The following is a 20,750-nucleotide window of genomic DNA, read 5'->3' as shown; positions in this document are numbered from 1 at the left end:
ACACACAATGTCCCATTACTGTCTACCTACATGTCTGTGTCCAAGACACACAGAAATGTTTCACTTGGGTGATCAAAAATAATAGCATGTGTGTACTTTACGTTAAATTTATGTTTAGAACTTTAAACGAAAGAAAATACTCCACTTAAACTATACTATTACACTAAAAGGTTTACAGCATAGGTAGAACATAAAAGGGTGTATCTCACGACAACATGTCCAGGTTTTCACACGCACACACACGAAAAAGAATTTTTTGTATCATGCATTAAGAAAATGTATGCTATTTTCGGACTTTTAAAGGGATAGCTCACCCAAAAATAAAAATTCTCTCATCATTTACTCACCCTCATGCCATCCCAGTTGTGTATGGCTTTCTTTCTTCTTCTGAACACAAACAAATATTTCAGCTCTGTAAGTCCATACAATGCAAGTGAATGGGTACCAAAATTTGTAAGCTCCAAAATGCTTATAAAGGCAGCATAAACGACACATATGGGATGGCATGAGGGTGAGTAAATGATGAGATAATTGGTTCCCTGTCCCTGTTATTCTAGAAATCATTTGAAAGCTGAGATCCTCCCCTTTGCGATGATATATAACATTTGATCATTAGTAGTCGAAAACATATTTTCTGATGATTTGTTTAGCATGCTTTTCCTTCTGGATGGCATATTTTGTTCTGGACAACTAAGATATAACATTCGATTATTCAGCCAAGCAAGCTCACAGACATGTAAACAATGGCTAACTTCCTAAGGTAAAAGCAGATTTAAAATTTTTAGGTATTTGGGGCTTACAGCAGCAGTTATCAGAGCCTAAAAGAGATGTTTGTGTCTGATGACTTACAGAAATCATATTTCACTTTGTGATTCTTTTGAAAATCTTTTGAACTGTGGTATTAGGGCAACATGATTTACTGTAAAGTCACATTCCTGAGAGTGAGATCTTTCATTTGATATATGACTTGTCCATTTATGTGCTATGTGAAGGACTTTTATTTTTATATAAATATTTCTACCCCAATACCTCTGGAGGGGGGTGGGGGGGTGGGGGGGGCTCATTTTCAACATGAATGTTTTGAGGCCTTATTTTGTTATTTTAAGTAACATAAATGCAGAAGTGATGGTTATTTCTGAAAATTTCAGATTCTAAGCTTTCCTTTAAAATTTTAAACGTAAACATTTTTCGTGATATAGCGCCCCTCTTTGGACCCACCGGCGAGCCCGCTGAGTGTAAGAGGTTAAGATTTTTGGTTACACTTTACAATACGGTTGTATTTGTTAACATTAAGTAAGTGCTTTAGGCATCATGAACTAACAATGCATAATCAATTTTTTACAGCATTTATTCATCTTGATTAATGTAATTTATAAAAGAAAAATACAATTATTTATTGTTAGTTCATGTTAGTTCATAATTCATTAACTAATGTTGACGCAATTAGTTTATGCTGAATGTTACTAGATTTTTTTTTTATATATATATTGTAGCATTATTTTGAATGACAACTAAGCACATTTCACCAGGAAAAGTCTCATTACCGTAATGCATCTAAATGTTTTACCTTTGAGTTTTTTGTAATTCCTATTATTCTCAATGGTGATTCTCATTACTGTAAAACTGTAATTTTTTTACTATATTACAGAACTGAATTAATGTATTGATAAATTATTTCTTCCTACTTGAACACATTTTTAGAAACCCACTGGTTATAAAAATCTTGTTTTTAAGCATATTTTGTTTTGTGGTGAATTTTGTTTGACTCCAGAAAACAATGACAGTCAATGGGAAAATGTGTGTGACTATAGCTAATTTTTACCACCAAAACTACTGTTGTGATACAGTTCAGCTACTGTTATGTGTAGTTTTTATTCAAGATGTTTTCTGTATAAACATGTTTAATCACATTTTTTAGTACCAATAGGTATTTTCACTGTACAGCCAGATAGTACATCAGTTTGATAACATCCTGAGAGAAATAAACTTAAGACAAAGGAATAAAAACACCTTTTAACAGCACTTTTTACAGTAAAGGACTGTTGATTGAATGCTAAGCACTGTCATTTGTATGGATTAGGATTGTTTGGCATGTAAGACGTGGCAAGTCTGTCTTTGGTAGGACTTGTTCATTCCATTTACAAGCATCTGATTCTGTCTAAATCCAGTATGAAAGCTCGGTTTTAACAATTTACCTCAGATGGCATGATGATGGGTGACAATACTGAATATTTACATGTTACTACAGTCCTTTGGATATGCTGTCACAGGAATCGCATCACAGAAAGTACATCACACCCAGATGACAGGAGTCAACCAGACACATTTAAATAAAATACCTATAGCACATATGCTGCTAATTATGACCTAAAAAGAGTCAAGTACCATTAAAGAAAACTTTATAGAAAATGATGTAAAAAAAGATTTAAATTTAGTGTTGGTGTATGTTTACAAGGTCAGTTTTAGACTATGTATGATATGTATGGAAGGCAGAAAGCTGAATAAGAGTTGCAGTATTCAGATGGGAGGCCACTTGAGTGGCACTTTAGTGGCGTATTTGTGGTATGTACTATAGAAATGAGTGGTTGAGACTTCACTCTGATCCTATAATAGAGAAGTTTGGTCAGGCTTTGTGGCTCAGTGGGCATTCGGCCGATCGCATGGTTTGGTTTGACTGATGTGGGATGTTAGCTTTGTAAGGAATTGAGAGTGTACTCACAACCATACACACACACACACAGAGCTCATGACACTAATATCATGTCGAACTTGTCTTCCATAATGTGTGTTTGATGACCGTATTAAAGACACACGTTCATACCCGCAGACATGCTACAAACGAATACACGCACAGACTGAATGACTGCCCAGAAAGACAAAAACATACACATTTTCAATGACAGACTGTCAGTGGTCTTGTGTATTTCTTGAAGAGACGCTTGTGTGTCTGTGTTGTGTAGCACTGCCTCCTCATACTAATTATTCTGTGGCTTGCTCGTCAGGGGGGAAAACCCATAATAACAAGCCATATACACACTCACATCCTCGTTCACCCATGCCACTCGCCTTCTAGTGGGATGTTAGTGCAGTGTGTGTGTGTGTGCTTGTAGCAGGACTAGGAGTGTGAAACACGTCGTCGCCTCTTCTGCGCGCGAGAGATCACATGGTCTACCAAAGCACCTGAGAGAAAGACAGAAAGGCAAAATGTAATTATTGTCTCATTGCTATTGACTAGTTTTGTTTTCATTTGTATCATTGTCAGTTTGTTATTTAAAGGTTAATTGTATGATTTATTTATTAAATTTTTTGTCAAAATGCCTTCTTTTCAGACACAGCAACATTGACTCAACCAATGGCATGTGTTTTGGGAGGGACTATCAGTTTGAATGACCAATAGCTGATGAGGGGAGTGTTTAGGAAACTGTTTGAAAACAGTGATACTTTCTGCAATTCCATTTGGTGCCACTAGTGGCGCAGAAATTACACACTTCCCCTTTAAGCACTATGGCTCTCGAGATATTGGGAAATTAAGGCTGATTAAGACCAAATCCGAGACGAAATTGCGAGACAAACCGCCAACAAAAGGGGTATTCACATCCAGAATGAAATGAAGAAAATGAAAAACTATTTTAACCCTGTACAGTAGGCGTCGCTGTTCTACGAACATATTTATTCTTGTTTACTGCATGGACCTTTTCAGCATTCAGCTGTCAATGCATGAAATTAATATATTTAAAGGTGTTTATTTACTTAATTTGGCATAACTGTTTCATTGTGTTCTTTCCATGTTTTCGATGCATTTTGAAGAGTATAGAATCTGTGTTTTTTGTGCAGGTGAGATGAGTAAATAGTGCTGTTGCATTCATCCCAACTTCTCTTTTTTTAATGCCTGGATTATATAACACAAGGTACAGTGATATAAATACATGTAGAATAATGTACATTAAGTAAAAACAGGTATAGTATAAGATATGATGCAACAGAACATTATAAAAAAAAGAAAAGAAAACACGGGTTGACAGTCTTTTCTTTTATTAATAATTGCATATTTGTATTGAGTTCAGGGTTTCTTGTGCGTGACGAGAAAAAGAGCACTGTTACAGCAACATCCTGGCATTAAAAATGGCAGTAAGGGTTCGGCAAATTGTTTGGCTTCACTCAAACTACCTTAAAACATGACTGCATGTATCAGCACATTACATAAATATTCTAAAAAGAAAGAATGTGTTTACAGGCTCTATTTATTTGTTTCAATTATTTATTGAATTCAGTTACTTTTAAATATTTTAAGGACATGCATTTTCATTTAAATGTTATTTTATTAAGCAAATTTATTAAGTGCCATTCTTCCGCTAGAAGATACAGTCCCTGATAAGTAAACTAAACTTAATAGTTGGCGTCTATGAGTGCTGTGCAGTACACAGTAGCTGGTGTTTTGTGTCATCGCTGTTAGTATACCATGTATTTTAGCACAGCTGGAATGCTGTTTTGACCAATCAGCATCCAGGATCAAAGCTAATATAAATTAAATGCAATAAAGAAACTGAGAAAGGGACAATGATTAAGGGAAGTGAGGACAGTAATATATCCTGGCACTCTGTGTAAGAATTATTCATATTTTTAGGGGTGTACAGATTTAGAGATTGTACAGTATGGATGGACTAGTGTGTCTGTGGGAGTGTGTGCTTACATTCAGTCATTCATTCATAAACTCACATATACTCATTCAGAAACACAGACACACACACACACACACACACACACACACACTTTGTGAAATGTCCTGCTGTGGTTCACTTTAAATAACTGTCAGACAAGGGTGCCATTACACAGACAGACAGGAGACCTTTAACAGCTCAGAGGTCCATCACACACACGCACACACACACACACACACACACACACAGACGGAGGATGACTCGCAAACTGTTACCCAAGCTTTCATAAGCGTTTAGACTGAAACAGTCAGTTCTGTGTCATGTGACTGACAGGAATAAAGAAAGAAGAAGAATTTATGGCAAGAAAAAATAAAACAGATGACACTCACTGCAGAAAAACCACACCAGTATTTCTGGTGTTCTTTCTTTTGTGCTCATTACTTAAAAGCAGGTATGGTACTTGAATGGTTTCATGTTTATAATTTAAGTGCCTGTTATATCTTTAATTGATTCTCTTTATCGAATCCATATCTTCAAAAGCGATATGATAAGTGTAACAAAAAAAGTTGTTGTTTTTTTACTATAAATTCACCTCCCTGCCAGTAGGGGGACTGTGAAGACTGTGAAAACAAAAGAAGAAGAATACTGAAGTGAAAATGGAGATAAAAGGACTTATTATTTGTGTTCTGCAGAAGAAAGAAAGCCAATGATGAGAGAATTTTCATTTTTGGGTTAACTATCCCTTTAACCCAACACCTAAAAGAAAACATTGTGCATTTTTAGTGGGAAAAAATAATTTTCCTATAAATAATTAATAATTTTACTTTTGAGGACTTCCCTAGAGGTTTAATCACATTTAGGGAATTTCAAGGGACAATTTTGTCTCCAAAATATAGCTAAGTAAACCATCGCTTACAGTTTGGATATTCACAAACATTTACCTTCTTCACAAGTGGGTCCCAGCCAGGTGAGAGGACAGGAACAGTGTCCTGTGCGCTGGTCACACTGGCCTCCATGTGCACACTGACATGAGAAAGAACAACCTGGACCATACGACCCACTGTCACACACTGAGCGAGAGGGAGAAAGGTTCAATTTAGGAGTAAAGTAGGTTTCTGTGTGTGTGTGTGTGTGTGTGTGTGTGTGTGTGTGTGTGTGTGTGTGTGTGTGTGAGTACCTTTTTCGCAGTGTTCCCCAGACTTTCCGGGTGGGCAGAGACACTGTCCAGTGGTTGAATCACAGGGAGCCCCATCACACTCACAGAGTTCAGCACAACCCTGCCCATAATGCCCAGCATCACAACCTGTTACACACACACATACAGATAGAGACACCATCAAACTGGCATACTCATACTCTCATACTCTCTTCACCCTTTTCTCCTTCACAGACACAAGACTTTCAATTTAAGCTCTATATGTTTTGTTTTAGATATTGTTTTACAGCTGCAATGACTCACTTTTTTCACACTGGTCACCGTAGTAACCTGGGGGACACACGCACTGTCCCGTCACGTGATTACACAGGTGCCTGTGACCGCAGTCACATGATTGTTTGCAGAGTTCACCGAAAAAGCCAGCAGGACATTCTGAGATATGGAAGTGTTATTTATAATATCAGATTTCTCTTTCACTGTATATTATTACTACACTTTTATTGTTAGTGTTGTTGCAGTGCAGTGACAGTCTGTTACTTACGGTGTTGGCAGGTGGGGCCGTAGTACCCACTCGGGCAAGAGCAGTATCCCGTAAAGCGATTACATGTTCCGCTATTCTGACACACACACTTCTGCTCGCAGTTCACTCCATAGTGACCTGTGATACACGCTATGATACACACACATACCAATTAAATGTACAGTTACACTAAGCAATAATTTTATTTCTGGATATTTTAGGATGCCAATCACTGTGGGTTTACTTCAGTTTGATGTTCTATGGGGCCGTTCACACCGAACAAATTTTTTGGCATCTGCCTGCATTCTTTTTGAATGGGTTTTCAACTTGTGCTAGATAGATGTCTTTGATCGGTGCGTTACGACTAGCTGTTTTTCAGCATCTTGCGCAAAAGACACCCTGTTGAATTAAAATAACTTTTAACATTTAAAATCATTTCGATGCATATAGCTTTTTTAACGCAACAGCGTGTTCAGTCTGAACGGCCCCTAATACCGTTTAGACAATCCAATCACACTAAACTTTGAAAGCATAGCATAATGAGTTTATTTTGTATTTGCAGACTTATTTACCTTTTTCACAGTGTTGCCCAGTCCAGCCCAAACCACATCTACATGTCCCATCTGAAGGGTTGCACACACCTCTGTTCACACATGTACACGAACTTCGACACTGCACTCCATAGTGCCCCCTTGGGCACACTGCATGGAGGACAATTTTGCATGTAATGACAATTTAAAAGAATAGTTTAATCAAAAATAACTCTTATCATTTACCCACCCTTATGCTTCAAACTCATATGACTTTCTTTCTTCTGTGGAACACAGACGAAGATATTTTAATGGAGATATGATGTGAATATATATTCATACAGTATATTCAAATCAATGGGATCCAACACTTTCAAGCTGCAAAAAGGATGTAAAGCAGCATTAAGGTAATCCATACAACTCAAGTACTTTAATCCATGTCTTCTTAAGCTTTGGAGTGAGAACAGACCAAATTATAACTCTTTTAATATAAATCTTGACATCTTTAGTCTCCTAGGCACAACCATGATTTCAAGCTTGATTACACTTCAAATCATGATCATGCCTAGGAAACTGCAGATGTCAAGATTGGAATTACATTTTGGTCTGTTCAGAAGTTCTTTGTATTACCTTTATGCTGCCTTTATGTCTTTAGTATGTTTTTGGAGTTTAAAAGTTTTGGACCCCATTGACTTGCATTGTATGGATATGCATATTGGCAACTGGCTGGTAAATGTTTAATTTCACTCACCAGTAATTAAAAGTAGTATAGTGCTGAAGTGGTCTGCAGCGAGATCCTTTCACTGCGTGTTTAGAGTAAAATTTGTTCTGTGTAATGTGTGTGCAAAGATGAGATCCACGCTACCCATTTGTCATTGAATAATGTCTCTTTTAATACCCTTTCTGTTCTCTGCTGTCAGTAGTTGTTAAAAAAAAAAAAAAAAAAAAAAAAGAAACATTTAATTCTAATCATGCATAGGACAGATTGAGTATCTATGTTTAACATGCGCTCAGACACTGTTTACAGAAATGCTGTCTTTCTTAAAGAGACAGTACCGTTTTGTAACATGTTCAACAAATTAATGTAAATACATTTGAACAGTGCAAATTATGTTATTAAACAATAAACATGTAACAAAAAATAATATATGCAATATATTACCATGTTTATTGATTGAATACATGGATTTGTTTATTTTTAAAATGTGACCAAAATGATGAAAAACAAACTAAATACAATTAGTAAAATGAATATTTTCTTAATGTACTAAGTTAGAAGGTCCCCTGTATAATTAACAGCATTAGCTGGGCAAAAGTGACATTATAACTTAAATATACCCATATGAATCGATATTGAATCAAAATCGAATCGATTCGAGGGCTTGTGAATTTGGAATCGAATCAAATCATGAAATCTGCATTAATACCCAGCCCTATCATGCATCTATGAAAATATCTTGGTGTATGTACCACAGAAGAAAGAAAAGTCATTAGAGTTTGAGAGGTCATAAGGGTGAGAATAGTGAGAGAATTATCATGTTTAGGGGGAGGGGGGAACTAATCCTTTAATGTCAATTTAAGCCTGCATTCATCCAGACAAAAAAAATACACTAAAATACAATCAAAACATATATTAATCAATGCATACCGTAGGTAGATATGACTTAAATCTTACTTAGTTTCAGTATGTTGCAACTAATTGTACTGAATATTTTGGCTGTACCTATATGCTCTGTATTTTAGCAAGCTGCATAAATCTGTCTTTAATTTGAGTTGGAGGGTAACCACATGAGGCTGGTTTACCAAACACTGATTAATCTTGGTCTATAACAAAATTATACTGTCAACACTTAATTTTCAGTTAGTATTTTAGCCTGAAAAAAAAACCTCACTATTTGATCTATTAATTTACTTAATTTTATCCTGAGCCACAGTGTTTGACCTGGGAAGAAAATTCATATAAAAATGAAATCATGTTTACATCCCTAAAATGTACAAATGATAGCAATTGATGATTCAAGTAAACTAAGCCCGCATTGTTTTTTGTCATTTTAGGGTGTGTCCCCACTATTACAGATTATAACAAGAGAAACATTTAGCAAACATCCCTTAAGAAAAAAACTCATCATTATATCTACCAACAAAGTCCTGCTCCAAACTGAAACTTCCAGTATCAACAACCACTCAGACGGCATTATTTTTAAACAAACCCTGAATTTCTCAATTACTACAATTAGCGCTTACTCTCTCATCCCTCAAAATGCATTTAAAAGTGATATGCACACATGCGTTCACTCGCTCTCAAACACTCCCACACACACACATGCACAAACACACACAATCCACACACAAGTTTACTTAAGCTCCAAATCATTATGTGATGGCAAAGTGGCTCTGATTTGGCAGTGCAGTAAAACAGCAATCATGTATCTCTGGGTAATTTAGATTGGAAAAACAGTAAACCAAATCGCTTTGATTTGCTTGCTTATTTGTTGATGTGTTGCCTCGCCAGCTTCGCCGACACGGAACACAGAGAACCAGCTACTTATAGTGATCTGTAAACATTAAACACGGGGAACGTAAGCAGTGGCACGTCCGTAGACGAATGAGAGCCAGCACTGCCGAATAGGCCAAAAAAAAAACCCCTCCTGGAAAGTCCCGTTTGTTTCTGCTGACGAACGATAATTAACGCAGAGATTAGGAATCTGATCTTTCGCTTCTGTTCTTCAGGAAAATGGGTGCTCCGATCAAATTCCCTCATGCAGGAAACTGGGGAAATTTGTTGACTAAATATTGTAAATAAGCCCTGGAAGAGAACCAGGAACATGGGGATATTCTGGGTGTTGTTTTGTTTATAAAGTCATCACATCTCATAGTATCCACATTCTAACAAAATTTAGATGTGAATGTTTGTTTGATTGGCACAGGTCAGACACAGTGAGGGAGGGACAATGAATTAGAGAAGATTGTAAGATAAATAGAGATGAAAGGCTGAAAGATTGGGAAAATATGAAAGTTAAGTGAAGAGCAAAGCATAAGAGGTGGAAAACGAGGAAGAGCAAGAGAGAGCACGACTATCCAAAGCGTAAATTGCTGGTTATCTACAGTTGTGCTCAAAAGTTTGCATACCCTGGCAGAAATTGTGAAATTTTGGCATTGATTTTGAAAATATGACTGATCATGCATCATCCTTTTATTTAAGGATAGTGATCATATGAAGCCATTTATTATCACATAGTTGTTTGGCTCCTTTTTAAATCATAATGATAACAGAAATCACCCAAATGGCCCTGATCAAAAGTTTGCATACCCTTGAATGTTTGTCCTTGTTACAGACACACAAGGTGACACACACAGGTTTAAATGGAAATTATAGGTTAATTTCCCACACCTGTGGCTTTTTAAATTGCAATTAGTGTCTGTGTATAAATAGTCAATGAGTTTGTAAGCTCTCACGTGGATGCACTGAGCAGGCTAGATACTGAGCCATGGGGAGCAGAAAAGAACTGTCAAAAGACCTGCGTAACAAGGTAATGGAACTTTATAAAGATGGAAAAGGATATGAAAAGATATCCAAAGCCTTGAAAATGCCAGTCAGTACTGTTCAATCACTTATTAAGAAGTGGAAAATTCGGGGATCTCTTGATACCAAGCCAAGGTCAGGTAGACCAAGAAAGATTTCAGCCACAACTGCCAGAAGAATTGTTCGGGATACAAAGAAAAACCCACAGGTAACCTCAGGAGAAATACAGGCTGCTCTGGAAAAAGACGGTGTGGTTGTTTCAAGGACCACAATACGACGATACTTGAACAAAAATGAGCTGCATGGTCGAGTTGCCAGAAAGAAGCATTTACTGCGCCAATGCCACAAAAAAGCCTGGTTACAATATGCCCGACAACACCTTGACAGGCCTCACAGCTTCTGGCACACTGTAATTTGGAGTGACGAGACCAAAATAGAGCTTTATGGTTACAACCATAAGCGCTATGTTTGGAGAGGGGTCAACAAGGCCTATAGTGAAAAGAATACCATCCCCACTGTGAAGCATGGTGGTGGCTCACTGATGTTTTGGGGGTGTGTGAGCTCTAAAGGCATGGGGAATCTTGTGAAAATTGATGGCAAGATGAATGCAGCATGCTATCAGAAATTACTGGCACACAATTTGCATTCTTCTGCACAAAAGCTGCGCTTGGGACGCTCTTGGACTTCCCAGCATGACAATGACCCTAAGCACAAGGCCAAGTTGACCCTCCAGTGGTTACAGCAGAAAAAGGTAAAGGTTCTGGAGTGGCCATCACAGTCTCCTGACATTAATATCATCGAGCCACTCTGGGGAGATCTCAAACGTGCGGTTCATGCAAGACGACCAAAGACTTTGCATGACCTGTAGACATTTTGCCAAGACGAATGGGCAGCTATACCATCTGCCTCATAGACAACTATTACAAAAGACTGCATGCTGTCATTGATACACAGTATTAAGAACTAAGGGTATGCAGACTTTTGAACAGGGGTCATTTCATTTTTTTCTTTGTTGCCATGTTTTGTTTTATGATTGTGCCATTCTGTTATAACCTACAGTTGAATATGAATCCCATAAGAAATAAAAGAAATGTGTTTTGCCTGCTCACTCATGTTTTCTTTAAAAATGGTACATATATTACCAATTCTCCAAGTTAAGCAAATATTTGAGCACAACTGTACCTTGTTCGCAGGACTGTCCCGTTCTACCAGCAGCGCAGTTACACCTCCCAGTCGCTGGTTGGCACTGTCCTCCTTCCCCACATGAACACACCTGAGAACAGTCTTTTCCATACCTCCCAACGGGACAACCTGAGACAGCGAAAAGTCTTATGAGATTCATATAGTAATTCACATTATGAATGTCTGCAAATTCATTTACATACTTTCAGACCTTTCATTTGCAACCAACAGTTCTCACTCTGTCTTCACATGGTATCAGATAAATTAGGAAATATGAGTTTCCCACTTAGAAATTGAAGGTGAATGTAATTAAAGTCAGACAATAAAGTCAGCAGGTTGAGATTTATTTTGCACTATGAGTTCCTGACACGGCAAGCCATCATTGGTAAATGAAGACTACAATTTTTACTGACCCATTAACTTCACATTGGGCTCATTCACCAATCAAACATGTGAATATGACAATGGGAGGATTTTTCAGCTTGGGAACATCCAACCAGCACATATAGGTATGGTGTGTTCCCCTAAGGACTCAAAAGACCCTGACTGGTCAACTGATTTAGTCTCAAGCACTTACTGGTGCTGCAGTTGGGTCCCAAGTATCCAGGCTGACAGAGGCAAGAGCCAGTCCTGAAGTTGCATCGCCCTCCATTGGCACATCTGCACTGCTTTTTACAGTAGGGCCCATAGGTGCCCTCTTGGCATCCTATAAGGAGCAGAAACAGCTCTCAGATATACAGAGTACAGGTCTACAACAAGTGTAGGATAGTTTAAAGGGTTTAAGTTACTGCTCAGAAGAGTAATGTAGAAGTTAAGTCTAGTTTCAGAAGTTGTCTGTTAGCTCGATTTGTACTACAGGATTATCAATTAGATTTAAATGCACTACAAAATTACTGTTTCAAATCAACCTGTTGAGATTTTGCTGAATTTGCCTTACTAAGGTGACAGTGGTTGCCATAGTAACCAGGTAGACAGGTGCATCTCCCAGTGACGTGATGACAGCTCTGTTGATCTCCAGAACATTTGCACACTTGAGAACAGTTCACACCAAATCTGCCCTGAAGACACACTGAAACAGAACATGAGAAAATGATGCAATACATGTAGAAATGTTTTCGTGTGTGTGTGTGTGTGTGTGTGTGTGCATGTGTGTTTTCAAAAGTCCAAATGTCCAGACTCACTACTGAGAAGGCATCAGGCCTCAGACAGGAAGTAGATACGATATGAATGGGAGGCTATACATTTTATTTATCGTCATTCAAACAAGCTCGTGCTCATAAAATTTCACATGTCTAGACTAACTGACGGAAGGCAGGCCTTCGGGGTGAGTGTAAGTGTATGAGTCCATTATACAGTATATGTATTTCTTCAGTTTGCCTAGTTCAATGCATCTTAAACACACACTGAAACATGATAATGTGGAATTACCTAAGATATAAATGTATGCAGGGCTTAACCATACAGATTTTGTAGATTTGCATTTTCACTGGCATGGCCACAAATGTGATAAATAGTGATTTTTAGCAACATAATTTTATATATATATATATATATATATATATATATATATATATATATATATATATATATATATATATATATATTCAAATAAAAACTAAAATAAATAAATAAATAAATAAATATATAATATTTGTATATTTTTATAAGCCAGCAAGACAACATTACCTTTAAATCAGCACAATTTGCAACAATTAACCAAATGTTTAAAATTGCAAGGCATAAAAATACATGAACATGATTTAATATAAGATGTAGTGACAATGCAGCACTGGCCAGATAGATCAAGTGACAGTTCCATCAACTGGCCCGGGCCATCAGCCTATCCTTATTGCCCTGTCATGTGTGCAGAACAAGTTTGTGTACGTATGTACAAGTTCATCTATAAATGTGTGCGTAAGTCCGTCCGTTCACCCCACCAGCATCTGAGATAAGCTCAGACTCCAGACTAAAGAGAGTAATTAGACTGTTGTCGTTAGCCATGTCTACTGCAGTGTGTGTGTGTGTGTGTGTGTGTGTGTGTGTGTGTGTGTGTGTGTGTGTGTGTGTGTGCGTGTGTGTGTGTGATTGTATGTCTGCTCTGCTTCAATGTTCTTATCCTAACACAGACAAAAGCAAAGCCTGCTGTTTGAGTTGGCAGCTCGGCAGTAACCTTTATCAGATGTCTCACATCCACACACAGAGACAGAAAGAGGGGTGGGGGGCAAAACCCTAGAGTGTGTTATTTGAAAATGACAGAGAAGTACAAGGAAAAGTAGAAGTGTGTGTGTGTGTGTGTGTGTGTGTGTGTGTTTACGAGGAAGTTTTTTTAGGTTACAAACTGGTAATTACAATGGTATTATGCTATAAATGTGGTTTATGAAGGCATTTCTAGTGTCCCCATAATTCAAATCACTTAAAAACATACTAATCAATATTTTTTTGAAAATGTAAAAATGCAGAAAGTTTTTTTGTGAGGGTTAGGTTTAGGGGAAGGGTTAGGGTTAGGGGATAGAATCTATAGTTCGTACAGTATAAAAATCATTATGTCTATGGAGAGTCCTCATAAGGATAGCCGCACCAACATGTGTGTGTGTGTGTGTGTGTGTGTGTGTGTGTGTGTGTGTGTGTGTTGGGGGCCAGGTTTTGTGGAGACACGAATATTAAAACCTGAAATTACTCAAACTGTGGGGACCAGCCTACAGTCCCCATGAGGAAAACGGCTTAATAAGAATACTAAATCTAAAAATGCAAAACTGTTTCTGTGAGGGTTAGTTTTGGGGTAGTGTTATGGGATAGAAAATATGATTTGCTCAGTATAAAAACAATAGAAGTTAAAAGAAAGTCCTACCATGGTAGGACATCAACAGAATTATTTTGTGAAAATTACATAACTATGGCGACATTTTTGCGAAATAATATTATGTGGTTCCTTACATGTATCGCGGCACTTATGAGGTGAAATGTCCACTGAGCGCTGCTGAAATTGAGTTGAATATTCCCCCAAACAGATGAGGTTTTTACGAATAATGCTCTATCGAGTTTTAAAATCAACAAAACCTACATCCCTACCGTTAAACCTAAACCTAACCAATAGTGCCATTACAAACAAAAGCAAACAAAAAAACGCAATTGCTGAAGAAACCACATCATTTTGTGGTGCTTCTATGACACTTTCAGCTCAAACAACGACTCCTGTGCTCTTCAGGACTCGTCTTTTACATCAAAAGTGCGCTCTATTAGTTGAGCTACTGTGCAATTTAATTGTGCCTGAACAAGGTTGTAATCGTTGTTGGTTATGTAATACAAATGTTACAATGTATCACCTTACAAGTCATGCACTATAGTAAAAGTGTTTTGATGTCATAAGGTAGCATTGTGTAATGAACAGAGGGAAAAGTAAGTGTTTATAGTCTGCCGTTTTCCTCATGATTTGTGTGAAAGGGAATAAAAGTTGTTGTTGTAGTGCCTCTAGTGTTTATTACACCAGGAAACATTTGCGATATGTAAAACGAGCCATGTAAAAATAATTTGGCAAAAACGTAGGTATAGTAGTAATGTGATTCTATGAGACCAGGCTGGAAATCAAACATGTGTGTCTATGTGTGTCTTTTCAGCGTATTCTAGCATGATGAATGGCATGAAATGTTGATTGTAAATTAAAAACGGATGCTAATCATTTCTCCCTTCATTTTGATTAAGCTGGAGATAAATGGATGTATAAATGGACAGATGGATGAAAGAGTTCTTACTCGTCTCACAGCTGTTCCCAGTGTACCCCGCAGGGCATCCACATCTGCCAGTCACATGATCACAGGCCACGCTCACTGGACAGATGCACCTCTGCTCACAGTTCGTACCGTACCAGCCAGGTGTGCAAGCTATGCAGAGATGCACACACGGACAAGATGGGGGGAGAGAGAAAAGGGATGGCAAACACACACACACACACACACACACACACACACACAGCATTAAGCCATGTGAACATTCCAGTGTGTAATGGAGATAGAATACAGTAATTTGTGTGATGACATGTGAATCGCGGCTATCAGTGCTTACAAACTCCTCAATATAAATCACCATAATCACTTACATATTACTAACTGCAGCCAACGAAAGCACCCTGTACAGTGAGTGAGTGTGTGTGTGTGTGTGTGTGTGTGTGTGTGTGAGACAGACAGTATGTGTTTTGAGTTTATAATGTATTCATTTATGGGTGAATCTTACAAAAACTGTGAAGAAATGTTTAGGTCACATTTTCCTTTTTTTTTTTTTTTTTTTTGCATTACAGTAATGAGTCTTACTTTTATTATTTTACTTTTTATTAATTTTTCTTTTAATTTGAGGCTGAAATTTGAATTCTTTTCGTGAGAAATGCAGAAAATGCTGATACTAATACATTTTATTAACATTCAGTTAAATCTTTTGTATTATTAACTCACTCTGTTGGCAGTTGGTTCCAGTCCACCCAGGTGAACATCTGCACTGGCCGCTGACTGGGTCACATGACCCTCTGTTGTGGCAGTCACATGACTGACTGCAGTTCTGACCGAATGTACCCACTGGACAGGCTACAAAACAATAATAAAAAATATCTGAACAAGCAACAAAATAAAACTTCTAAAAACCTAAACACAAAGTCTGATAAAAATACATTTTTGTTATTACCTAGCCGAAGCTAGTTTTATTAACAGCTAAATAAAAATAAAAGCTGATTGTTTGATTATTCATTTTTTTACTTCACAGCCACAGAGGCTAGCAATTTATTTCCCATGTGAGATGCATCAACAGCAAAGGTACCTAGAATATTGCAGTTTGTATTGAGACAGAGAGAGAGTATTACTTGTGTGTGTGTGTATGAGAAATAAAGAGAGAAAAAAGAGACAGATTTTGATTTTTAAAGTCTCTAATGACAAATGGTGTTGCAGCTAAGCTGTGGTCAAACAAAACAGGTTTATATGGGTTAGAGCCCATATATACGTGTTCAGCGGGAGACGCAGATATAAACACAGAGACAGCGTGCAACTGTGAAAGCCGTCCGGGTAGCGCACGTTGATGAGATAACTGTCCGCGAATTAGCTCTCTCACGAAAATTAGATAATACATTGTGCACGGTTGTTTCAGATGTGAAAGTGAAAGTGGAGATTTACAGTAAAAAATAAGACTTAAATATTGATCTGTTTCTCACCCACACCTATCATATCGCTTCTGAAGACATGGATTTTACCACTGGAGTCGTATGGATTACTTTTTTGCTGCTTTTATTTGCTTTTTGGACCTTCAGATTTCTGGCCACCATTCACTTGCATTGTATGGACCTACAGAGCTGAGATATTCTAAAAATCTTGTGATCAGCAGAAGAAAGAAATCTGGGATGGCATTTGGGTGTTTAAAAGATAAGAGAATTTTAATTTTTGGGTGAACTATCCCTTTAAGGCCACCATAAACCCTGGGTAATGAACACTAAGTGTGGTGCAAAAGGTATACAGTGTGAATTAGTAACCCAGGGTAAAGTATTACGTTACTGTGAGACTAAATAAGTGAAAAAAGATGCACATTAATAAAAAAAATACAAGATTTACAATTTGCACTCTTTGAAACATTGTTCTGTTTTAACAGGGGCCACAAAACTAACTAGTAACATCACTCCAGAATGAGGTTTCTTCACATTCAAGATTACGATGAACATGTCATGGGAAAGCCGTACTTAAAAATAAGACTTCTGAGAGAGTGATCTTTAACACAAACCTCACGCCATTAAAAAGAGAGGGAGAGTGAAACAGAAACGGAGAGATAAATCTTTACTGGGCCCCTGATCCATTAAACTACTGACGAGAGATTGCATGAGAAGACAGATGGTACTAAACCAATGTGCCACAGAACTCCCTTTAAAAAGCATCTTACCCCAATAAAATACTCACACACAGAGAGAATGCTCTGTAAAAAAACATCCATCCACAGTAAACACGAATACACACAGATTACACTTTTTTTAAAAGCATCCTATGCCAATTAAAAACATGGATGCATTTATCCTTTCTGTGCCCCATCTTAACTAGACACAGACTGCCAGGGGGCTTTTCCCCTTTGTCTCTCTCAGTCTCTCTTAGGGTTGGAGAAGCTACTTTGAAACTTCTGTCACATTTGTCACGCTAAAATGTATAATAATTTAATGTATTAAAACTACAGTAAGGCTACTCTTTTAAAAAATTAGACTACACTACAAACTACTAACAAAAAGTAGCTAACTACATTTAAGCTACTTAAGGGGAAGTATTTTTTTATATATATATTACTATCCAATGATATTATTTATAAGTATAATATTTTTCTGGCACAAGACATTTTGGTTAAATGTACATATAATTAAGGTTCCACCACAAACTACTAGAATAACTATAGTAGAATATACACTAATTTCGAAAATTTAAGGAATAGCAGCATTTACAGTTACATTATATTTCCCTATAACAACAAAACACAAAAGGAGATGTTAAGCAAATTTTTTGTCTTTTTTCCAAACAATGGAAGTGAATAGTAACTGAGACTGTCATTCTGCCTAACATCTCCTTTTGTGTTCCACAGAAGAAAGTCCCACGGGTTTGGAACAACGTGGGGGTGAGTAAATGATAACAGAATTTTCATTTTTGGGTGAACTACCCCTTTAAGTTAGCAGCATCGCTACTTTTAGTTAGTCCGCACACACAAACTGCCCTCTATAAACTGTAGCGGGTGTGTCTGTAAGCTGATAAATTGTCTTGCGAGAGGCCTGTGTTTGGATGAGCTCATTTGAGAGACTGTTGGTTTATTTTGGGGCAATGATGCTGCGTTTAGCCGGAGATGAGCCTCCATCACACCCTGTTTTAATGATGTGGGCGGCTTACCCAGGATGCATTGCGGCGGTGCCCAGCCGGGGGTGCAGCGGCAGGCGCCTGTGATGTGGTGGCACTGGGCTCCGTTCCCGCACTGGCACATCTGCGCACAGTCCTGCCCGTAAAACCCAACAGGACATCCTACAGAGGAGAAGAGATTTGACTAAGCAGTGTATGTATGTGTGTGTGTGTGTGTGTGTGTGTGTGTGTGTGTGTGTGTGTGTGTGTGTGTGTGTGTGTGTGTGTGTGTGTGTGTGTGTTTTAATGAGTGGTACATCATTGGAAAGTCATGCTCATAGATACCCCTTGAGGCATCAAATAGCCAACGGAACATCAGTAATCTGATTAGAATATAATTAGGTTACTGTTTTATTAGAATCTGTGTGGACATATCCATCTTTCATTTCCTCTTTTTCAGTCTTCTGCTCACATTGATCTCTCTGTCTATATATACAGTATAGATCTCTTTTTCATGACTCATTACCTACTGGATGCTCAGCATCTAAATTGCTCTCATCAGCATTAATTGTGTGATCTCATTCAACACATGTGCAGCACATCCTCACCACAACAAAGTCAACGTGTGTGTGCAAGGAAGACAGACAGACAGAGACTTCTACGAAACTAGATCGCTCGCTGAGCACACAGATTCACTGTCTAGGTACAGAAATATACCCCCACTGGTGCTGTGCAAATATTCCTTTGCACTGCCATTTTTTTAGCCATTTCAAGTTTTTTAGCTCATACTTCATACATAACTAAAGCTGTCCATTTTACACGTTAATTCAGTGTGATTAATTATACATAAAGTAATGCATTTAAAAAATACATGCAATTAATCACACAGTCGTAATAAGGAATTTTCCTACCGAGCAGTTCAAGTTTAAATTGCCACTTCCATGTTTTTTACGAGTCTCAGTCAGCAGAGGGCGCAGCTCAAACTGTACATGCAATGCACGGCTGAACAGACTAACTGTTCACAGACAGTTAGACGGAGCTCAACAGAATGCAGGGGTATCTAAACTTTTTTTTTGTACGTTTCAAACTACATTTAACTTGTCTCAGCATCCTAAAAATGTGCCATTTATAGCTAGAGACACTGAAAACCAGTGAAACGCAACACAACCACAGTGAGATGCACCAAAAGTGTCATCCCAGATGTGAATGACTTTCTTTCTTCTGCTGAACACAAATGAAGATCGGCGAACATTCATTTAGCTTTTTATAGGAAAGGGCCATTCGTCTGTGATTCGCCTCTCATAATCGCGTCGTGTTTGGTGTGAAAAGGCCTTAGAGAGATGGCATCCACTAGATTCATTGAAGCAATAAAGTTCAATGTGTAATGTGTATTGATATGAAAATTATCAATAAATTAACAATTTACTGCATTGTCTTGTTAATATGTAATCATGTTATCTATAAAAAGTAACTGTAGTCTGATTATGGGTATTTCAATATGTAATGTAATCCAATTGCAAGTACTTGATTTTTGTAATCTGATTACATGTAATCAGTTACTACACAGCACTGTCCATATGACTCCAGTGGTTTAATCTGTCTTTAGAATTGATATGATAGGTGTGGGTGAGAAACAGATCAATTTTTACATCCTTTTTTACTATAAATCTCCACTTTCAATTTCAGAAAGTGAAAGTGGAGATTTATAGTAAAAAACGATTTAAATATTGAACTGTTTCCAACCCTAAGCAATTGCATTGCTTCAGAAGACAGATTAAACCACTGGAGTCGAACGGATTACTTGTATGCCTATTTTATGTGATTTTTTGAGCTTCAAAGTTCTGGTCACCATTCAATTGCTACAGACCTGAAATATTTTGGACCTACAGAGCTGAAATATTCTTCTAAAAATCTTTGTTTGGGGGGGTTGCAACGTGAAGCATTTACATGTTTCCATTGATCATGGTATAAATATTGAGGGTTGTACTTACTTGTTTTGATTATTGGGGAGGTTACCTCCTCCCCATCCCCCCCGGAAACTACGCCCCTGCATATGCTAGAACTTACGCATAGTTCCCTTACTAAATCCCAGCTAGGAAGATTGTGCGTACATGCATGTGATTCATTCCCCACCCCGTCTCCTCCCCAAAATAGCCATATATGGAGAGTACAACGCCTGTTTTTACTATGCATATCCTCATCTGCATACAATTGCCATATGCATTTCCCCATCCAGACACGTGATTACTGCGTTTAACGGTACGAGAAATTGTATTATAAGAGATAAATGTCACATGTTTTCAAAGAATGTATCTTGAATATCCCTTGGCAAAATGTTTTTATCTTTGCAG

At 37.6% G+C, this 20,750-nt stretch overlaps 1 protein-coding gene across 1 annotated transcript in view; it reads right to left on the bottom strand.

Moving 5' to 3' along the window:
* Positions 1–1,872: 1,872 nt before the first annotated feature.
* The window catches only part of LOC127422049 (multiple epidermal growth factor-like domains protein 6), a 62,904-nt gene continuing 44,026 nt past the window's right edge, over positions 1,873–20,750 (bottom strand). The window contains exons 22-33 of the mRNA XM_051665388.1: positions 18,454–18,582; positions 16,012–16,140; positions 15,319–15,447; positions 12,507–12,638; positions 12,147–12,275; positions 11,570–11,698; positions 6,907–7,035; positions 6,356–6,484; positions 6,118–6,246; positions 5,836–5,961; positions 5,600–5,728; positions 1,873–3,180 (exon numbers count right to left, since the gene is read on the bottom strand). Coding sequence (XP_051521348.1) covers positions 3,116–3,180; positions 5,600–5,728; positions 5,836–5,961; positions 6,118–6,246; positions 6,356–6,484; positions 6,907–7,035; positions 11,570–11,698; positions 12,147–12,275; positions 12,507–12,638; positions 15,319–15,447; positions 16,012–16,140; positions 18,454–18,582 — 1,484 coding nt within the window. The 3' untranslated portion in view covers positions 1,873–3,115. The remainder of the gene's footprint in view (positions 3,181–5,599; positions 5,729–5,835; positions 5,962–6,117; positions 6,247–6,355; positions 6,485–6,906; positions 7,036–11,569; positions 11,699–12,146; positions 12,276–12,506; positions 12,639–15,318; positions 15,448–16,011; positions 16,141–18,453; positions 18,583–20,750) is intronic.

The sequence above is a fragment of the Myxocyprinus asiaticus genome, chromosome 31 (assembly GCF_019703515.2).
Source record: "Myxocyprinus asiaticus isolate MX2 ecotype Aquarium Trade chromosome 31, UBuf_Myxa_2, whole genome shotgun sequence".
Classification (NCBI taxonomy): domain Eukaryota; kingdom Metazoa; phylum Chordata; class Actinopteri; order Cypriniformes; family Catostomidae; genus Myxocyprinus; species Myxocyprinus asiaticus.
This window is presented reverse-complemented; position numbering and strand designations above follow the sequence as displayed.